The sequence below is a fragment of the Benincasa hispida genome, chromosome 8 (genome assembly GCF_009727055.1).
Source record: "Benincasa hispida cultivar B227 chromosome 8, ASM972705v1, whole genome shotgun sequence".
Classification (NCBI taxonomy): Eukaryota; Viridiplantae; Streptophyta; class Magnoliopsida; order Cucurbitales; family Cucurbitaceae; genus Benincasa; species Benincasa hispida.
The window spans coordinates 44,915,452-44,931,246 of NC_052356.1; the positions used below are offsets into that span (position 1 = coordinate 44,915,452).

General features: G+C 34.7%; 2 protein-coding genes across 4 annotated transcripts; one reads left to right on the forward strand and one right to left on the reverse strand.

The window, feature by feature from the left end:
* The first annotated feature begins 7,103 nt into the window (after nucleotides 1–7,103).
* LOC120083550 (DNA ligase 1) lies at nucleotides 7,104–9,473 on the forward strand. 2 transcript variants are annotated; one of them, XM_039039350.1, is made up of 8 exons: nucleotides 7,104–7,416; nucleotides 7,486–7,575; nucleotides 7,987–8,046; nucleotides 8,151–8,190; nucleotides 8,342–8,417; nucleotides 8,796–8,855; nucleotides 8,938–9,029; nucleotides 9,133–9,473. In XM_039039350.1, exons 1-8 carry the CDS (start codon nucleotides 7,289–7,291, stop codon nucleotides 9,217–9,219), a joined length of 633 nt encoding a protein of 210 aa, XP_038895278.1. In that variant the 5' UTR covers nucleotides 7,104–7,288; the 3' UTR covers nucleotides 9,220–9,473. The 2 variants fall into 2 exon arrangements, with proteins under 2 accessions (XP_038895278.1, XP_038895277.1); XM_039039349.1 differs by having other exon boundaries at nucleotides 7,109–7,416; nucleotides 8,324–8,417; nucleotides 9,133–9,471.
* Nucleotides 9,474–10,331: 858 nt separating this feature from the next.
* LOC120082605 (protein LOL2) lies at nucleotides 10,332–14,292 on the reverse strand. 2 transcript variants are annotated; one of them, XM_039037855.1, is made up of 5 exons: nucleotides 14,009–14,292; nucleotides 13,288–13,489; nucleotides 12,985–13,095; nucleotides 11,825–11,934; nucleotides 10,332–10,620 (listed from the first exon to the last, which is right to left on the reverse strand). In XM_039037855.1, the coding sequence occupies exons 2-5, from the start codon at nucleotides 13,325–13,327 to the stop codon at nucleotides 10,549–10,551; spliced, it is 333 nt and encodes a 110-aa protein (XP_038893783.1). In that variant the 5' UTR covers nucleotides 13,328–13,489; nucleotides 14,009–14,292; the 3' UTR covers nucleotides 10,332–10,548. The 2 variants fall into 2 exon arrangements, with proteins under 2 accessions (XP_038893783.1, XP_038893782.1); XM_039037854.1 differs by lacking the exon at nucleotides 13,288–13,489 and having other exon boundaries at nucleotides 14,009–14,281.
* Nucleotides 14,293–15,795: the final 1,503 nt, after the last annotated feature.

Consider the following 15,795-nt stretch of genomic DNA (forward strand, 5'->3'; position numbering starts at 1 on the left):
AAACAGTAAACAGTGATATAAAGTGAGAGTGACTCATTTCGTGGTCCGATCTTGTACAAACTCTTTTGCAGAAGGACACCCCCACTCCTCATGTCCAACATAAATGAATTAGGATCACTTCGTTTGTAGCACTTTACAACTATTTGTAACAACTACAAAGCAGGTCACATCCAATAGTGTTACTAGAATAAGGTACCCAACCTTATCCATATCCTATAGATCATTTTGACTATTTACTCGAGTGGTGGTATTGTCCTTGGTTGTTGTTTGTTCGTGCACTGTTGATCATGTAGACGACCGTGGTGCTGCTAGGTGACTACTTGCTAGACAATAAGTGTTGGGATTGGTGTCCTAATTCTCCTGGAGTCTCGTTGTTTTGTAAAGATACACATTGTTCAATGAATAAAATAAGTGTTATTTAATTCTGGCATTTACTCATATCCAATAAACAAAGCTTATTGGTTATCTTATGTGAACTTAAGCATGTATATGTGATATATAAGTAGATCATGCCTTAAGTGATAACCTAAATAGGTCTGTAGTATAAGGATTAAGGTAGGATACCTGATCTTGGTGACACTACGGATACGACCCGCTTTATAGAGGTTTGCAAGTGTTGTAAACTACTACAGATGGTTGATCCTGACCATTCATGTGGAGACGTGGAGCGGAGGTATCCTATACAAAGAGTTCGTATAAGACTTGAACCATGAGATGACTAGACTCTATATATAACGCCATTGATACTAGAGACTTGTATCTCACCTAAACGACCATAGGTGACACGACCTCAATCTTGAGTGTTTTGGGAACTCCTGCCTTTGAGGGCGGTCCTTTGATTAGTATGGGTGAGAGTGGCCAAATTATCAACTCAACATGTCTACCTTTTTAGGGACTTGTCTGATCTAGGAGCTAGGAACTCAATCCACAAGATGGAATTCACCCATTTTTCGAAGTAGGGATAAGTAGAGAGATTGTTCCCTTAAGGGCTGATTCTAGGGCTTGAGCATAGTGGCCACAACTTCTCTTTGGAAGAGAAGACTCAATCATAATAGGACTATGATTTATGTTCATTAGAGAGATCAATGGTACTTAAGGTGACAGATGTAACTACAGGGTCATAACAGTTATTGGCTCAGCTGTACTTACGAACGATCTGTGAAGGGTTATCGCACTTCTGATTGGTTAAGATGGACACATAATATATCTATGGTAAGGAGAGTTCAGCTGTCGGTCTTTAATGGAGTGCCTGGCAGTTAACGGATGGTGGATCCCGTGACTAAAGAGTTTAGTCAGTTATTCACGTACTGTTAGAGCTTCGAGCTACAGGTCCATAAGGTCCCCTTGGTAGCTCAATGGATTCAGTTGAGGATCAGCTCTTGGTATTGATTTGAAATGTTCAAATTGACAAGAGGTATTTTGATTATATATAATATAATCGGTATGATGTATGAGATACATCTAGCAGAGGATTGATGTAAATGAGATTTACATTAAGTGCTATGGAATAGAAAAAGAACTATGGTTTATATGTTTCATGAGATGAAATATTAAAACGATAGGTTATAAATATAGTATGATAAGTTGGTTATCATTTATGTTTATAATAATATTAATTATTGGATAATTAATTCTTTTTCTTTTAAATAACTAAAGTAGTGGGTGGTTATTGAATCATGGTAACTGTGGGTTTAAAAGGAAAGTGATTTTAAAGAGAAGTTTTTACAAAAGATTAAAAAAAAGGTTTTTGAGTTTTCTCTCCGCGCCAAAGAGACTCACGTAGTCGTCAAGTAAATACGGATTTACTAAACGACGGTTGGACGAACTAAACGATCATGCAGAGTAGAACTAAACGATCGTGCAGTATTTACTAAATGATCGCATAGTTTTGCTAGACGATCGCTGGCCCAAGGTAAACGATCGTGTAGTGTTTGTAGGCGACAGACTGAGCTAAACGATAGACTAAACGATCGCATAGCTTTTGCTAGACGATCGCATAGTTTTATCTAAACTATTAGGCAGCGACCTATACGATAGGTCTCCGCCATCTCCCACTTGCCCAGTCGCGTACGCGATCGGTGTTTTCCTCCTTCACCAGCCTCATACCAAGTCTGAACAGAGCCCACCCTCTGGATTCTCACACCGATAATACCAAGGTTGCCTTGTTGGTGGTGTCAGACTCAACTCGACACCGTCAAGATTTTCTGGAGGCCGTTCGTGTTGCGAAGTTGTTTGTGACCGAGGTGATCGCTGAGGACTGAATGCAAAGTGTTCGTGCTGTGTTTGTGCGGTGTTGCGATCGTGCAGATCGGACGTTCGAGGTTGCTGTTGTTCGAGAATTCGTGCGCAACGGAGCGTGGAGACATTTCTGTCATTGTGCGTAGAGTTTGATCTCTTTATGCATTTGAATTTAATCATGTTGTAATTTCTCTATATGAATTGTATAACTGTTTGTTTGAAGTCAGTTGTAAATATATGTTCATTCATGATTGTAATTTGGAATAGTCTTGTTCCGCTGCTCATGGAAATCTCGATTTTGATTTCCTTCAATAAGAAGTGTGAGGAGTTCGCTTCCGTTGGATCGAGTTCAATTGAAGAAAGTCTTCAACTGGTACGTTTTCTCGGTCTCTTGTATTTTTTGTTAAAGCATGCCAGTAATTAGTGTTTATAATGTATATTTGTTTGTTAGAATGTATGTGTGGTAATTCTATCACAATGAAATCAGAAAGATCTACTTCTGCTCATGGGTACTTTTGTTTAAGAGTTCCTTCAGTCTATATATAGACCGAACAAAAAAAAAATTAGTTTCTCTTTGTAACACTATTACTTGAAAAAACTAATATTTTACTAGGATGACCATAAGAGACTTGACCTTAATCTTGAGTGAGTTGTGAACTCTTATTTATGACGACAATCCCTTGATCAGTATGGGTGAGAGTGCCCATGATAGCTGACTTAACATGCCTATCATTTTAAGGATTTGTTTGATTAGGGAACGATAAGAATTACTTGCATAAGAAAAAAAACTTTTATTCTGCTCTTGTTAATCATGTACAATTAAAATGAATGATTGGAGATATGTACAAATTTGAAATTTTTTAGACTTCGTTTGGTAACTATTTTGATTTTTGATTTTTGGTTTTTGAAAATTAAGACTATTTTCTCACCTTTTCTTACAATGATTTATATTTTTCTTAAGTACAAGAGTTGGATTCTCAACCAAATTAAAAAAAGAAAAAGTTTTTAAAAACTACTTCTTTTAGTTTTCTGAATTTGGTGAAAACATGGTAGAGATTAGTAGATAACAAAGTAAGAAATCTAGAGATGGTAAAGGTATTTGTAGGCCTAATTTTCAAAAAAAAAAAAATAATAATTATCAAAGGAGGCCTTAATTTGTCTATTATTATTCTTATTCTTGTTTTATTATTAACCTGTAGATATGATAGGACCAAATTAACTTATTTCAACAAGTCGAATTAGCTCAATATTTCAAACAAATAATCATTTTACTTTAAAACTTTAATATAAACCAAAATATTTTTATGTTTTTTTTTTAAAATCTTGTGATAATCCTCTCTATAAATTAAAAAATGATTTTTTTATTTGAATTATCTTATTATTCTCTTTATTTTTTTAAAATTTTATCAAAATGAGCATAACTCAGCTCCCTTAAGCCTTTTTAGATAGTAGACATTTTGAAGAGGAGTTAGAAAGATTTTTCTCTAAGCCAGTTTACTAAATATTATATTGTATTTATCATTGACCAATTTTAACTCTTACTAATGATTAAATTGAAAAAATGATTTATCGTTAACAAATTTTAACACTTATCATTGATCAAAGCCTAGTTCTTGAGCCTGTGAGAGGAACCTCGTATGGGATGGCCAGAGGGTCGACAGGTCTAGCTTCTGAGCCCATAAGGGGAGAATCTATGTGCACATAGGAGAGTAAGCGTTTATGATAAGTATTAATTTTAACTATCTACCGTGTGTGTAGGTAGGGTTGAGAACATACTCATTCAAGACTAAGGTTTGAATGTTGACCTCGTATTATGATATGCTTTTATTGCTATAAATTGAAAGAGACTTATTAAGTTGTTACCACTCACTGGGCTTCTTGAAGCTCATGCTTTTCTTTGATGTTTTCTTCCTAGGTAGCGAAAGAGAGGAGTTCCAGGGTGCCGCTAGGGTCAAGGTCTGCCACGTAACAGCCACACTTCCGAATTTAAGTGTTGTTGTAAACATTTGTAGTTATTTATGGAAGTTGTATAAGCATTATACTATTTGTAATAAAACAAGTTTAGCCAAACAGTTGTTGCTTATTTACTTGGCTTAAAGTTTGGTAAGAGAGCAAAAGGATCAGATGGGCAGTAGGTATCATAAAAGGGTGGTATCTGTCATCCTCACGCCTACTTTCAGGTTCAAAAGGTGAGCTCGGGAGGGGGGGAGGTGTGACAGTATAGGTTAATATCAAGGTGAATGGAGAAAGTGTTTAAAGAAAGTGGGAGAGAGATGTGTGTCAACATATCCTACAGTCTCCTTCATTGGTTTGCATCGTGATACCTTCTTGCATGGCCTCATAGTGCCCTAGGAGCATCCCATTTGGATGGCTTGTGCATTAGGTCATTATTAGGGCGAACTTCAGAAATGGTTTCTGGATAGGATCGCTTTAATTTTTTCTCCAATCAGCATTTCCCTTCGATTAGCTTATTGGGATGGAACTCTGGGATCTAATGAAGGGTCACACTTATAGAAATTGTTAAGCGGGTTAATGATTTCTTGACGAAACTAATAGTGACTAATCGTCATAGGAGTAAGAGTTATTCTAGTGTGATGATTGGTTGAGAAGTGTCTCAATTTAGTGGACCATCCTTCGATGGCTTTTGTCCAAACCACTGAAGCATCATTACAAAATGGACTAATGATTGGGGTTCATTATTAAGATTTTACTAAAATTGATTAGACTAAAATGATATTTTTGCATAAGTGTCTAAATGGATAATTTGTTTTGTATTAGGAAACATATCTAGCGCTTCACTAAACCTTCTTAAAGCTAAAATGTTGCCTGAATTTAGTTATGCAACTTGGAAAGAATCAATTAAAACTATTTTCGTGGTCAACATGCTTAACTTTGTCTTAACTGAAGCATGTTGACCACAAAAATAGTTTCAACATTCTTTTGAATCCTGAAATATACATTCTAACCTTACTTTCTTTGTCTTAAAGAATCAATTAAAACTAGTTTCGTCATTAGTTACAAAGGTTGTCTTAAATACTAAAATGTTCAGCAACAACTGCGAAGAGACCAATGATTTCTCTTAAAGAAAATGGCCACCTTTGACATCTAAAGTTAGGTACATTAATCTCAATAGAATCGAGAGATTGGTCAAAAGTGGACTTCTAAATGGTTTAAAAGAAAACCTTTTACCTGTATGTGAGTCATGCCTTGAAGGCAAGATGACGAAACGACCTTTTCTTGAAAAAGGTTATAGAGTTAAAGAGACTTTGGAGCTTATACATTCAGATCTTTGTGGTTCGATGAATGTAAAAGTAAGAGTAGAGTATGAATATTTCATCTCTTTCATAAATGATTATTCAAGATATGAAAAAGGATTGTCCTAATGGAGCAGGTTTATCAAAAGGCTCTGAGTAAGATGCTAACATTGCCTTTCTCGCAAAGGGAGATAGTGATCCCCTCTGTAGAAGACGAAAAATCATCCTTGTGGTATGATAACTTTACCATTATAGAGGATGTGATGTTAGCGGCTCCACAAGTTTACACACGATTCATTGACTTGGGGGTTATGCAAGGTGTGTGGTGGAAGTTGTGTCGATGGCTGAAGGACTTCTAGGTGAGCCAAGTAGGTAGAAATTGCACCATAAATATCAGCAAGGTTTATTGGCATGGGACGGAAAAGAAAATTCTTGGAAGATGGTATTCCAATTGATTTACTCTTTATGGTGGAGTTATTTATAATTTTCTTAGTTGAGAATTATGATTGTCAGTGAAAACAATGGATGTTTCAGAAAATGTAGACTCTTCAAATATCTTACTAATTTAGTATTTGTTGGGTTTTGGCTAGATGTGAAATCCCACGTCGTTAAAATTTGATAGAGGGGGTAGGCTCCTAAGTTATAAAAGGAGATAGACTCATTTGTTTTAAAGCATCCTAATTAGAAAGAACTTGAAGCTTATGTATACTAATTAAATTTTCTCTTTTGTATTTTCTACTTTGAGAGTGGAAAAAAGAAAAATGGTGTGAAATTTTTTTTTGAAGAGCATGAGTTTTCCACGTAAATTCTTGGTGTTTTTAATTTTACTCTTTGTTATTTTTCTGCTTAACTTTTCCCGTAGAAATTGGAGGTCTTTTCCCAACATTATTAAGCCTCAAGGGCATAAATTGGAAATAGTATCTTTGGAAGTAACCCTATTGGGAAATTATTACACCAAACACCAAACTTTTTAAAGCATCTGCCTCTCCTAGCAGCTTCATGAGCTATTGAGTTTAGATTTCTTCTAACATGAGTAAAGGAAATAGTATTAAGACCCTTAGCTAAATAAAAAAATTTCTTCTGTCAAACATTGAATTTCTCTATGAGATTTTGTTCTTCCATTGATTAAATTGATAGCTACCGAGCAATCTAATCAACAATAATATTGGGGAAGCCCAATGTACTCGCAAGCTTTAACACCTTCAAAAATAGCTTTCATTTCCATTAAGAGAGGATCAAAGAAGGTATTCAGGCATTCAAGACCAAAAACAATCAAATCTCCAGCTAAATCCCTAAGTATCACACCAATACCCAATACTGAAGGTAGGTAACTCTCTCCAAACTGCACCTACATTTATTTTTATAGCATTTGCAGAGGGATTTGATCAACCCAATTTGGATAATATATTTTACCAAGCCACGTTTATTTTTATTTTTATATATTGGGTAATATAACTAATATTTAGGTGTTAGACCAAACTAAGTATAATTATCAACATATCACTTACTCAAAAATAAATATTTATAAATAATCAACATATATATATCTCACATAACTCAACTATAAGTCTATACTTAAAAGGTTCGAGTTAAATCCCCAATTCCATTTTGAACTTACCAACATATCAAAATTGTGAGTATCCACGTGGACACGAATGATTAGCGCTACTGGCGCGCCAAATGCCATCACGATTCAGCGGGACATTTACAGGTCTTGGTAATTCAAAATTTCAAACGCTTCGAAACAGAACGGTTCTCCATCTTCAATTCTAAAGTTTTCTTCAACCTCGATCCACATGGGGAACATGAAAACTCCTACTACTAAAGCAAGAGTCAGGAAGCGAGTCTCCGACACCGATCTCACAAGCTCCGATCAAAGAAAGCGAACCAACGATGATCTCGACCTCGATCTCGACCTTTCCGAGTACGTACTATTTTTTCCATTTCTGGTGATATTTTGGACAATCTTGACAATGATATTTACGGTATGCAGCGATCTCAAAGGAATAGTGTCGGCGCTGAATCAGATCAAAGAGAGAGCTCATAAGGACGACCAGAAGAAGAATGAAGAGACGATCTCGAGGTAATTTGAGTGGTTTTGCTCGATCGGAACTTATTAATGATTAGTTAATTGACTGGAGCTGCTGGAATTGTGTGTTCTTCTGTGCTCATTTCCGATTCTCGAATTTCTGTGTATACGGCTGCTCGTTTGCATCTTCATTTTCCTTCTTCTGGTAGATTTGAACTGACCTCACTGGTAGTTTGATTTTATGATTTGTTTGATATGATTCGTTATAAACTTGAAATGATAGCCTGTTCAAGTTAGGTTATTGGATCAGACTTGCTTCTTCTCTCGAACATTTGACCGTTTAACAACTTCAATCCATGCCGCATTTTTAATGACAGAGGAGTTCATTCATTTTCTGAGCTAATACTCTTATTATTTTCCTGCACTAAAACGATGCTTTGAATGTTAATTTCATATTATTGACAGTGTAGCGACTGAGATGAGAACAATGATTGAGCAAGTGAAATCTAAACTTGAGAAGGACAGGTAGATTTCTATCCTGACGAGTTCACGATGTTGCTCGCTTTTGTTTTTTTATTGAATTAGTTATAAACGAATGAACGCAATTTATTTCCTCCAACCGATTTCAGGCAAAATTTTGCAAAAGCTCTATCGAAAAGCTCAAAAGAGGTTGGTGGAGAACGACAACTTGAAATAGAGGCCATTCAAGCACAAATTTGAAGTCATTATATTTTCTTTCTAGTTTCATTGTATTGATGCATTTTCCAGATGTTTTGTTAAAATCAATATGGCTTCTTTATAGTGTGAAAACTGTTTGAAGGATGAAACTGCTAAATTCCGAGCACTTTACGAGAAATTCACAAAAGAGAAAGCTACACATCTCCAAGCCATAAAAGGTAACATCCACTTCGAGTATTATACTGAGAAATACGCATTATTTACTATTCTTGTTTAGACTAATTTTCATTTTATTTATAAATATCAACTGGCGTGGGACCTTCGTAATGTATGAACAAATCCTTACCATGCTTTATAATTTTCCATTATCTGATTTTGGAATCCTATCTGCAGATAATTTGAATGAGTATGATATATTGGTATTGAAAATAACAATTTTATTTCATTTTAAACTTCAATCTGGCAAATATTCTTGTATATTCACTATGGGCTATGATCTTACACCATTGGAGCTCTAAGAAAAGCCACCTCTTTGTTCTTCAAGACGGTTCTTTAAATACCTTTTATTAATCTAAGATGATGTTTGGCTTTGGCAGATACCATTTCCAAATTTGAAGAGGAGAAAGAAAGGCTATTTGTAAAATATGAACAACTGAGTAAGCATGAAGTTATGCATCAATCAGCACAAAACGTTTTATTATTATGATTATTATCTATATCTCTTCGTATTTGTAACAGGAAAGAGAGAAAGGAGCTTGATATCTGAACAAGAGAAAGCTTGTGCTGAAAAGATTGCTCAGTTGGAGGAGTCTTTGAAAAGGAAAAAGCAGGTATAAATTATAATACGACCTGTAATTCATAAAATTAGTACCAACGCTTTCCCCCTTCTATGCTAATGGGCACTTTAATTATACACTTGGATCTGTAACACAGGATGATAAGACTTTCAGTCTTTTGCGGAAGACTCTTGGTTCATTTCTTGAAACTGGTTCAGATGAGGACTTCCCAGCTGATGATTGAAGGTAGGGATTGAAAAACATTCAATAATGAATACTCTGCATCACTCCCTTTAGCACTCGTCTGCTCTTATCTTTCGCAAACAATTTGATGCAATTATCTAGTCTACATTCTCGTACAGACGTATTTCTCTTTGAGGATCAGTAGTTCTCTTAATAGTCTGGATTGTAAATTGAAATACTAAATTGAGTCATAAGGGTCGTTTCCTTATCTTTAATTGTTGGCCTTATGGCGGTAGCCCCTTTGCCTCTTTAATTCAGTCGATCTCAAATGAATTCTATCCCTCAAGTTTGATACGAAAATTGAGATTTAAAACAGTGGTGGAGAATTTTAGCTCTAAGTGATCACCACATTTCAAATCCAAATTTTTTTCTGAATTCTTAAAAGATTTTCACAACAATAATAGTTTTGAACCGTCATGAAAGGTCAAGAGTAATAATTCAATTTTTAACCTTCCAAGATTGCATCATCTCTGTAAAGTGTTTCGGACATCTATGACAGTCTTGTTTTCTATACATAAATTCAATATGTTATTAAACCCTATATCTTACCTTATGTCCCAACCCAACATTTACTGGATCTATCAAAAGCCAAATCCTCATATCTTGAATTTGAATTAGTAAGACCTCATTTAGTAATTGTTTCGTTTTTAATTTTTGATTTTTGAAAATTAAGTATTTTCTCTATTTTTTACAATGATTTACACTTTTCTTAAGTGCAATGGTTGAATTCCTAGTTAAATTCCAAAAAATAAAAACAAATTTTTTGAAAGCTACATTTTTTTAGTTTTCAAATTTTAACTTGTAAAAGTAGTATTTATAGGCTTAATTTAAAAAAAAAAGGTTACTAAACTGGGTCTAAATATTCAAGTTTAAATTTCAAACCAGAAAAGAAAATGCTTATGAGAAAAATTTTAACCCCAGACCTCAAAGGATCTCCAAATAGAAGATAAAATGTAGACGACTGATCTCATTAATTTACGCCACAACGGTAGGCTCCTATCATTTACAAACTACAATGAAGAACACCTCAGAGGTTGGCAGCACCTAATAAGGCACCAATCAGCAGCATAAACACTGAGCATAAGCGGGAAGTCAAATCACAAGGCAAAAACAAGTAAAAAAAAAACTTGAGATAAAAAAATGTTAGAAGTTGGGAAGGTCAGTTCCTAAGTTTCTTTACATAAACTCAATAATTAATAATAAGGAAACAAAAATGCCAGTAATGAATGATAATATTGATTTCCTTCTCTGCCTGCTGATTAACGATCAAAGGAAAAGAAAAATTCAGAGAATGTCACATCTTTCCTAAACACAAGTAAATGAACAAATTCTACTGGACAAAGTTGGTAGGAAGGGCTGCTTGCCCCTGCTGGACAGACCACGGTGGGCGTCTATTATGCACCTGCACAGCCACGTAAAGCCGTCAGGGGTGAAAATTTATTGTTCATGATTTCTCATTTTTACAACTGATAAAAGTAATCGATCAAGTATCAAAGCTAAGTAACAGTTGAAATTACCCTAATCATCACCCTCATTTCCATAGAATATGAAGAACTCGCAACAAAAGCATAATAGAGATCTACATATACACAGTACACTCGCACACATGAAGACTTAAAAGACTAATTTGGTCCCCGTACCTTCAATTTTAGATCAATTTAGTCCATGTACTTTCACATATAGTTCAAGTTGGTTCTATACATTTTAAAATGTTCATTTGACCTCTGTACTTTTGAAAAGCGGCAATTTTGGTCTCTTAATTTTCATTTTTAGCTCTTTTTATTTTTTTAAATTTTTAGCAAATAGGGACCGAAATGGCCAATTTTTTAAAGGGTACAAACCAATTTAAACCAAATTTTGAGAGTATAGAAACTAAATCGAACATTTTAAAAACAGAGAGACCAAATTGAACCAAAATTGAGAGTACTAGACCTAAGTAGTATTAAACCTTGGTCCCTATACTTTTAGTTTTTGTTCATTTTGATCCTCGTACTTTCAAAATGTTCATTTTGGTCCTTGTACTTCCAAAAAGTAACCTTTTTAGTCATGGCATTCTCATTTTTACTTCATTTTTAAGAGATCAAAGTGGTCACTTTTTGAAAATTCAAGGTCCAAAATGAACCAAAGTTGAAAGTACAAGGACTAAAATGAACCAAAGTTGAAAGTATAGGGACCAAAATGAACATTTTAAAAGTACAAGGACGGAAATGAACTACTTTGATATTTAAACCGAACCTATATAACTGTTCTAAAGGGTTCTAATGCTATCAATTGCAGTGAATTGGTAAGCTACTAATTCGATCCATATTGCACATTACAATATAATTTCATCCATCAAGGAGGCAGTAGAAATAGCTTCCACTCCATGCTCCTTGCCAACACATTAAGTGATGGGAAGGATTAGTTTCAACACATCCATGCTTTATGCATCTGTGTTTGTTTTAGAAATGGCACAAATTTCTCAACCAATGATTAAAAAAGGATCTAGTTCATCAAATTGTGCATCAACATAGTAAATGTATGAAACAACCAGAAAATTAAGACTGTACCGTACATATTTAAGCATATTCTAAGCAATATCTTTGCTAGAATGAGGATTGACATACCCCAATTTCTGTTACACTGGTACACGAGGAACACCTAACCGATGATGCTCCATATGGGTACATAAGCAACACTGCACAAGAACCGCATTTAACTTGTCCAACCTCATGAGCTGGAAAGAGAATGAAGTGTTTAAGGAAAAGGAAAACTAGAATCATAAGACATTGACAGCAAGTTGTTATAAAGACTTGAGTTAATATTGGATAATAGATCATGACAAAATGACAAAATAGATAAACTTGAACTGACTCCCAAGTCTGGGGCTTGGGACAGACGTGGACTTTCCAAGACAATATAGATTTGAACAGCCAAAAAACGTGATGCTGGAGTATTTTTTTCTTCTAAACATGAATTTCAATTTTTAAGTTCTCGAAATGATTGATCACATCCCCTGATCCAATTCTCGGAAATGAGAGTTTTCAGGCAGAATCAGACTCTAATACAACGGGAATACAATGGGAAGGACAGAATACTTGGACAATTACACACATAGTAGAAACACTTCGAAAGCCAGAATTTGCTTTCAAGTTTCAACTTCGTGCACGTAATGAGAAAAGAAAGAAAATGAAAAAAGTAATGAACATTTGGATTCAGGCTATATAAAATTATTTAATTTACAAACTTTTTTATTATTAGCTCGTCTCAATGCTAAGAGGATGGAACTCAACAATTGTACCTGGTGGCTCCAACAACAAGGATGTGGATAACTTGTATGTTGGGATGGGGGAAAATGATTCCAGATTTCAATGTCAGTAAAACCTCCTAAACTCATCTATAACCCATCTGAGAAATATGGTAGATCCTACAATAATATTTGGAGGCACAATCACATAATGTAAATCCTTTAACACTATAACCCGTTCCCTCAATTATTGCATATAGGTCAAAAGAAAGTGGTATACAGGCACCACCCAGCACTAGCACAAGAAACAGATATTCAGAACTAAAGCCGAACACTTGACTCCCTAATGAAAGAGGATGCGGTAGGAAGAAAACAGAATTGAAGAGCATAGAGTTCGGAAGTGCTAATAGCATTTTGAAACCAACATATGTGGAAAAAGGGGTTCTTGCAAATTAGCAAAAAGCTAACAGCATATGAACAAGACAACTTTTAAGGAAGAAAATAATAGTAAAAACTAAAACGAAGAAAAAGAGAAGGAACCTTCTAACACAAAGTTAACTGTTGAACAGCAAGAGCATTGAACATATATGGCTCCCTTTAAATATTTAAGCAGGCGACGGCAGGTACCACAGACCATTTGTGCCATATCAGCTGCAGATCAAAACGTTTCCAGTGAGAAGATTTTTAATACATACAATTACAACATTTGGGACTTGCAATAAAACATGCTAACAGGTATGAGATTTTTGTACCAATGACTCAAATTTGATTTCGCTAATGTTAAATGACTTAGATTCTAAAAACAACGAAAATTAACATTTTATCTACGTCACAAATACTAACCAACGTTAAATAACATTTGCAATTGAGGGTTTTCATCCATCACGAATGGATGAGACCTTGAACGTGATTTCACATTCAAGAAAAATCATAAGATCATGAAATTTTAACAATGGGCAAAAATTTGCATTTGTATTAAAAAAAAAAATTGCAATGCGTCGTCAAACTTCGTCCAGGGTCTCATGAATCCGAGATGGGCGCGAACCTGTGAACGCAAATGGGCAGGAAGGAGAAGTTAAGTTGGATGTTAAGTTAGTTTTCAATGTTTTTACATTAACCCAACTAAATTAGTGTCAACCATACAAAAAAACTCAACAAGAATCTCTAACTTCTCTGCGCTTTTTTGTTGAATGAACATCAATTCCATGAACTGAAACTACGTGTGAACTAAAATAGCTTAAGCGGATTAATAACGCAAACTGCACAGATGTGAATTGGACTAATTTCAAAAAGTGTTTTCTTGCTAAGTTAGGTTAACACATTCACCGTTATAAGCAGTGGGAAGAAACCACCAAATCGATTCGCTCACAAACATGAACACGAGAAGATATTGTGCAAAAATTACTGAAGAAAAATGTCAGCTTAAATTTTTGAAGTCAATCAGCAGAAGTTCAATCAGATGTATAAAGAGCCAGAGATGGAAAATAATGAAATGCATCGAATCTAACAACCAAGACGAAGATTCGGAAACACAAAATCTGAAATAAACCTCGGAAGCACTCACAAGAAAGTGGCGGCGGCGGCGGCGGCGGTGGTGGCGGAAGCGGCGAAGTGATGGGTTCCCATCCAGGAGGAGGCCCGTCATCGTCGTCTTTCTCGATTTCAAGGACATCCATTCGCTCGATCTGTCGTCTAAGAATCGATCATGTTTCGTATTGTATGGGAGGACTGTGAACCACAACGGCGTCCCGCGCTAATGGGGAGAACAATGGACGCACTGACTTCTCAATTACTTTCTTGATTCTTGTGCGGCATAAGAAAACAATTGATAAATTGTTGTGGTTTAAAACAATTCAGCCTTATGCCATTTTAGGTTGAATTATTAATTTATTTTTTTGTTTTTTTAAGTTTAACAACATAGATGGTGGTAGATTCAAATATCGAATCTTGATGATAGTGCATTTTTTAGGTAAGTTGAGCTACACTTGTATTGACAAAATTTTATTATTATTATAAATATTAGAAAATAAATGTCTAAATGCTTAGTGTCCTAATAAGACCAATGGCATTCTACCATCAATCCAAGTGTCAATCTATAATTACTCCATGTGTTTAATGTCAAAGCACCTTTAGTGTCCATGAAATATCACATCCTAATTAGTAATTACCCATTATCTATAAATAGTGGCTTATTATGAATATTGCAATGACATACATTTTTTGTAAGAAAATTTATTTCGGAATTCTACTTTGAATTTCCATATTATCCTATTTCTTTCTTTTCTAAATTTTAGTTATTTATTTTATATATTTAATATTATATTATGTTTTATCAATTCTCGTGTTTCGCTCCTAAATTCCATAACACGTTTCATAGCACCATAAAAGTGCTATGATTTCCGGCTTAATCTATACTTGTTCGTGTATTTTTCTGCACTAAATATTGTATTTTGTAGGTAATAATCATCCAAATGGTAGAAAAGTCAATTGGAGCAAAACAAATAAAAAAGGAGTTAATTTGGAGCTTTGTTGCATCAAACAGTCAGAAAAATTACGAAATTATCACTGATCAATAGGGTAATTACGCTAGCCATATGCTCCAGCATTACGCTTGAAGGCAGAAGCTAACAAAATAGGGTAATGTAGTTACGCTACGTTAATTGACGGAAATTCAAAGATCCACGCGCACGCGTCTGCATCAACCTAACGTAATCCTCAGTGTGATTACCCTATGCATTACGCTTTGATAAGAAAAAGGTCAGCGTTGTTACGCTTAGCTATAGCATCGTTACGCTCTACTTCGTTTATATAAGAATTTTTCAAACCTTTTACACTAGAGATTCACTTCAACTCGATTTTTCTATCAACTTTTCATATCTCTGCACATTTCTTTCTCTCTTTTTCTCGCTTTTCATCCATCTTTGCAATTCCTTGATGTATATTGAAGAAATGTAAGGCTAAAAGTAAGCATTTTACATTTCTTGATGTAATTTCTAATCTCTTGATGATTTACTTGTCGTAATTTCATTCTTGAATGATGAATAAATTTCTATGCATTGAATTTTAGGGTTTTGTTGGCCAATTCTCTTTAATTCTTTGAAGGCTAGATTTTGAACATGTCTTTGTTTTTAATTTCAAAGAGCAAGAACTAAGCATGCTTGCGTATGATTTAAGTTAATTAAATTAATCTTTTTCATAATATTGCATGATAATTAACTTAAAAAATCAATGAATTAATAACCTAGGCCTTCCAAACAATTAATTCATCTTAGCTAATTTCCCTTTCGCAATACAAGTGCTTGATTAATGTGAATGCTATCAAACACAATTAATTGTGCATTACAAATTGAT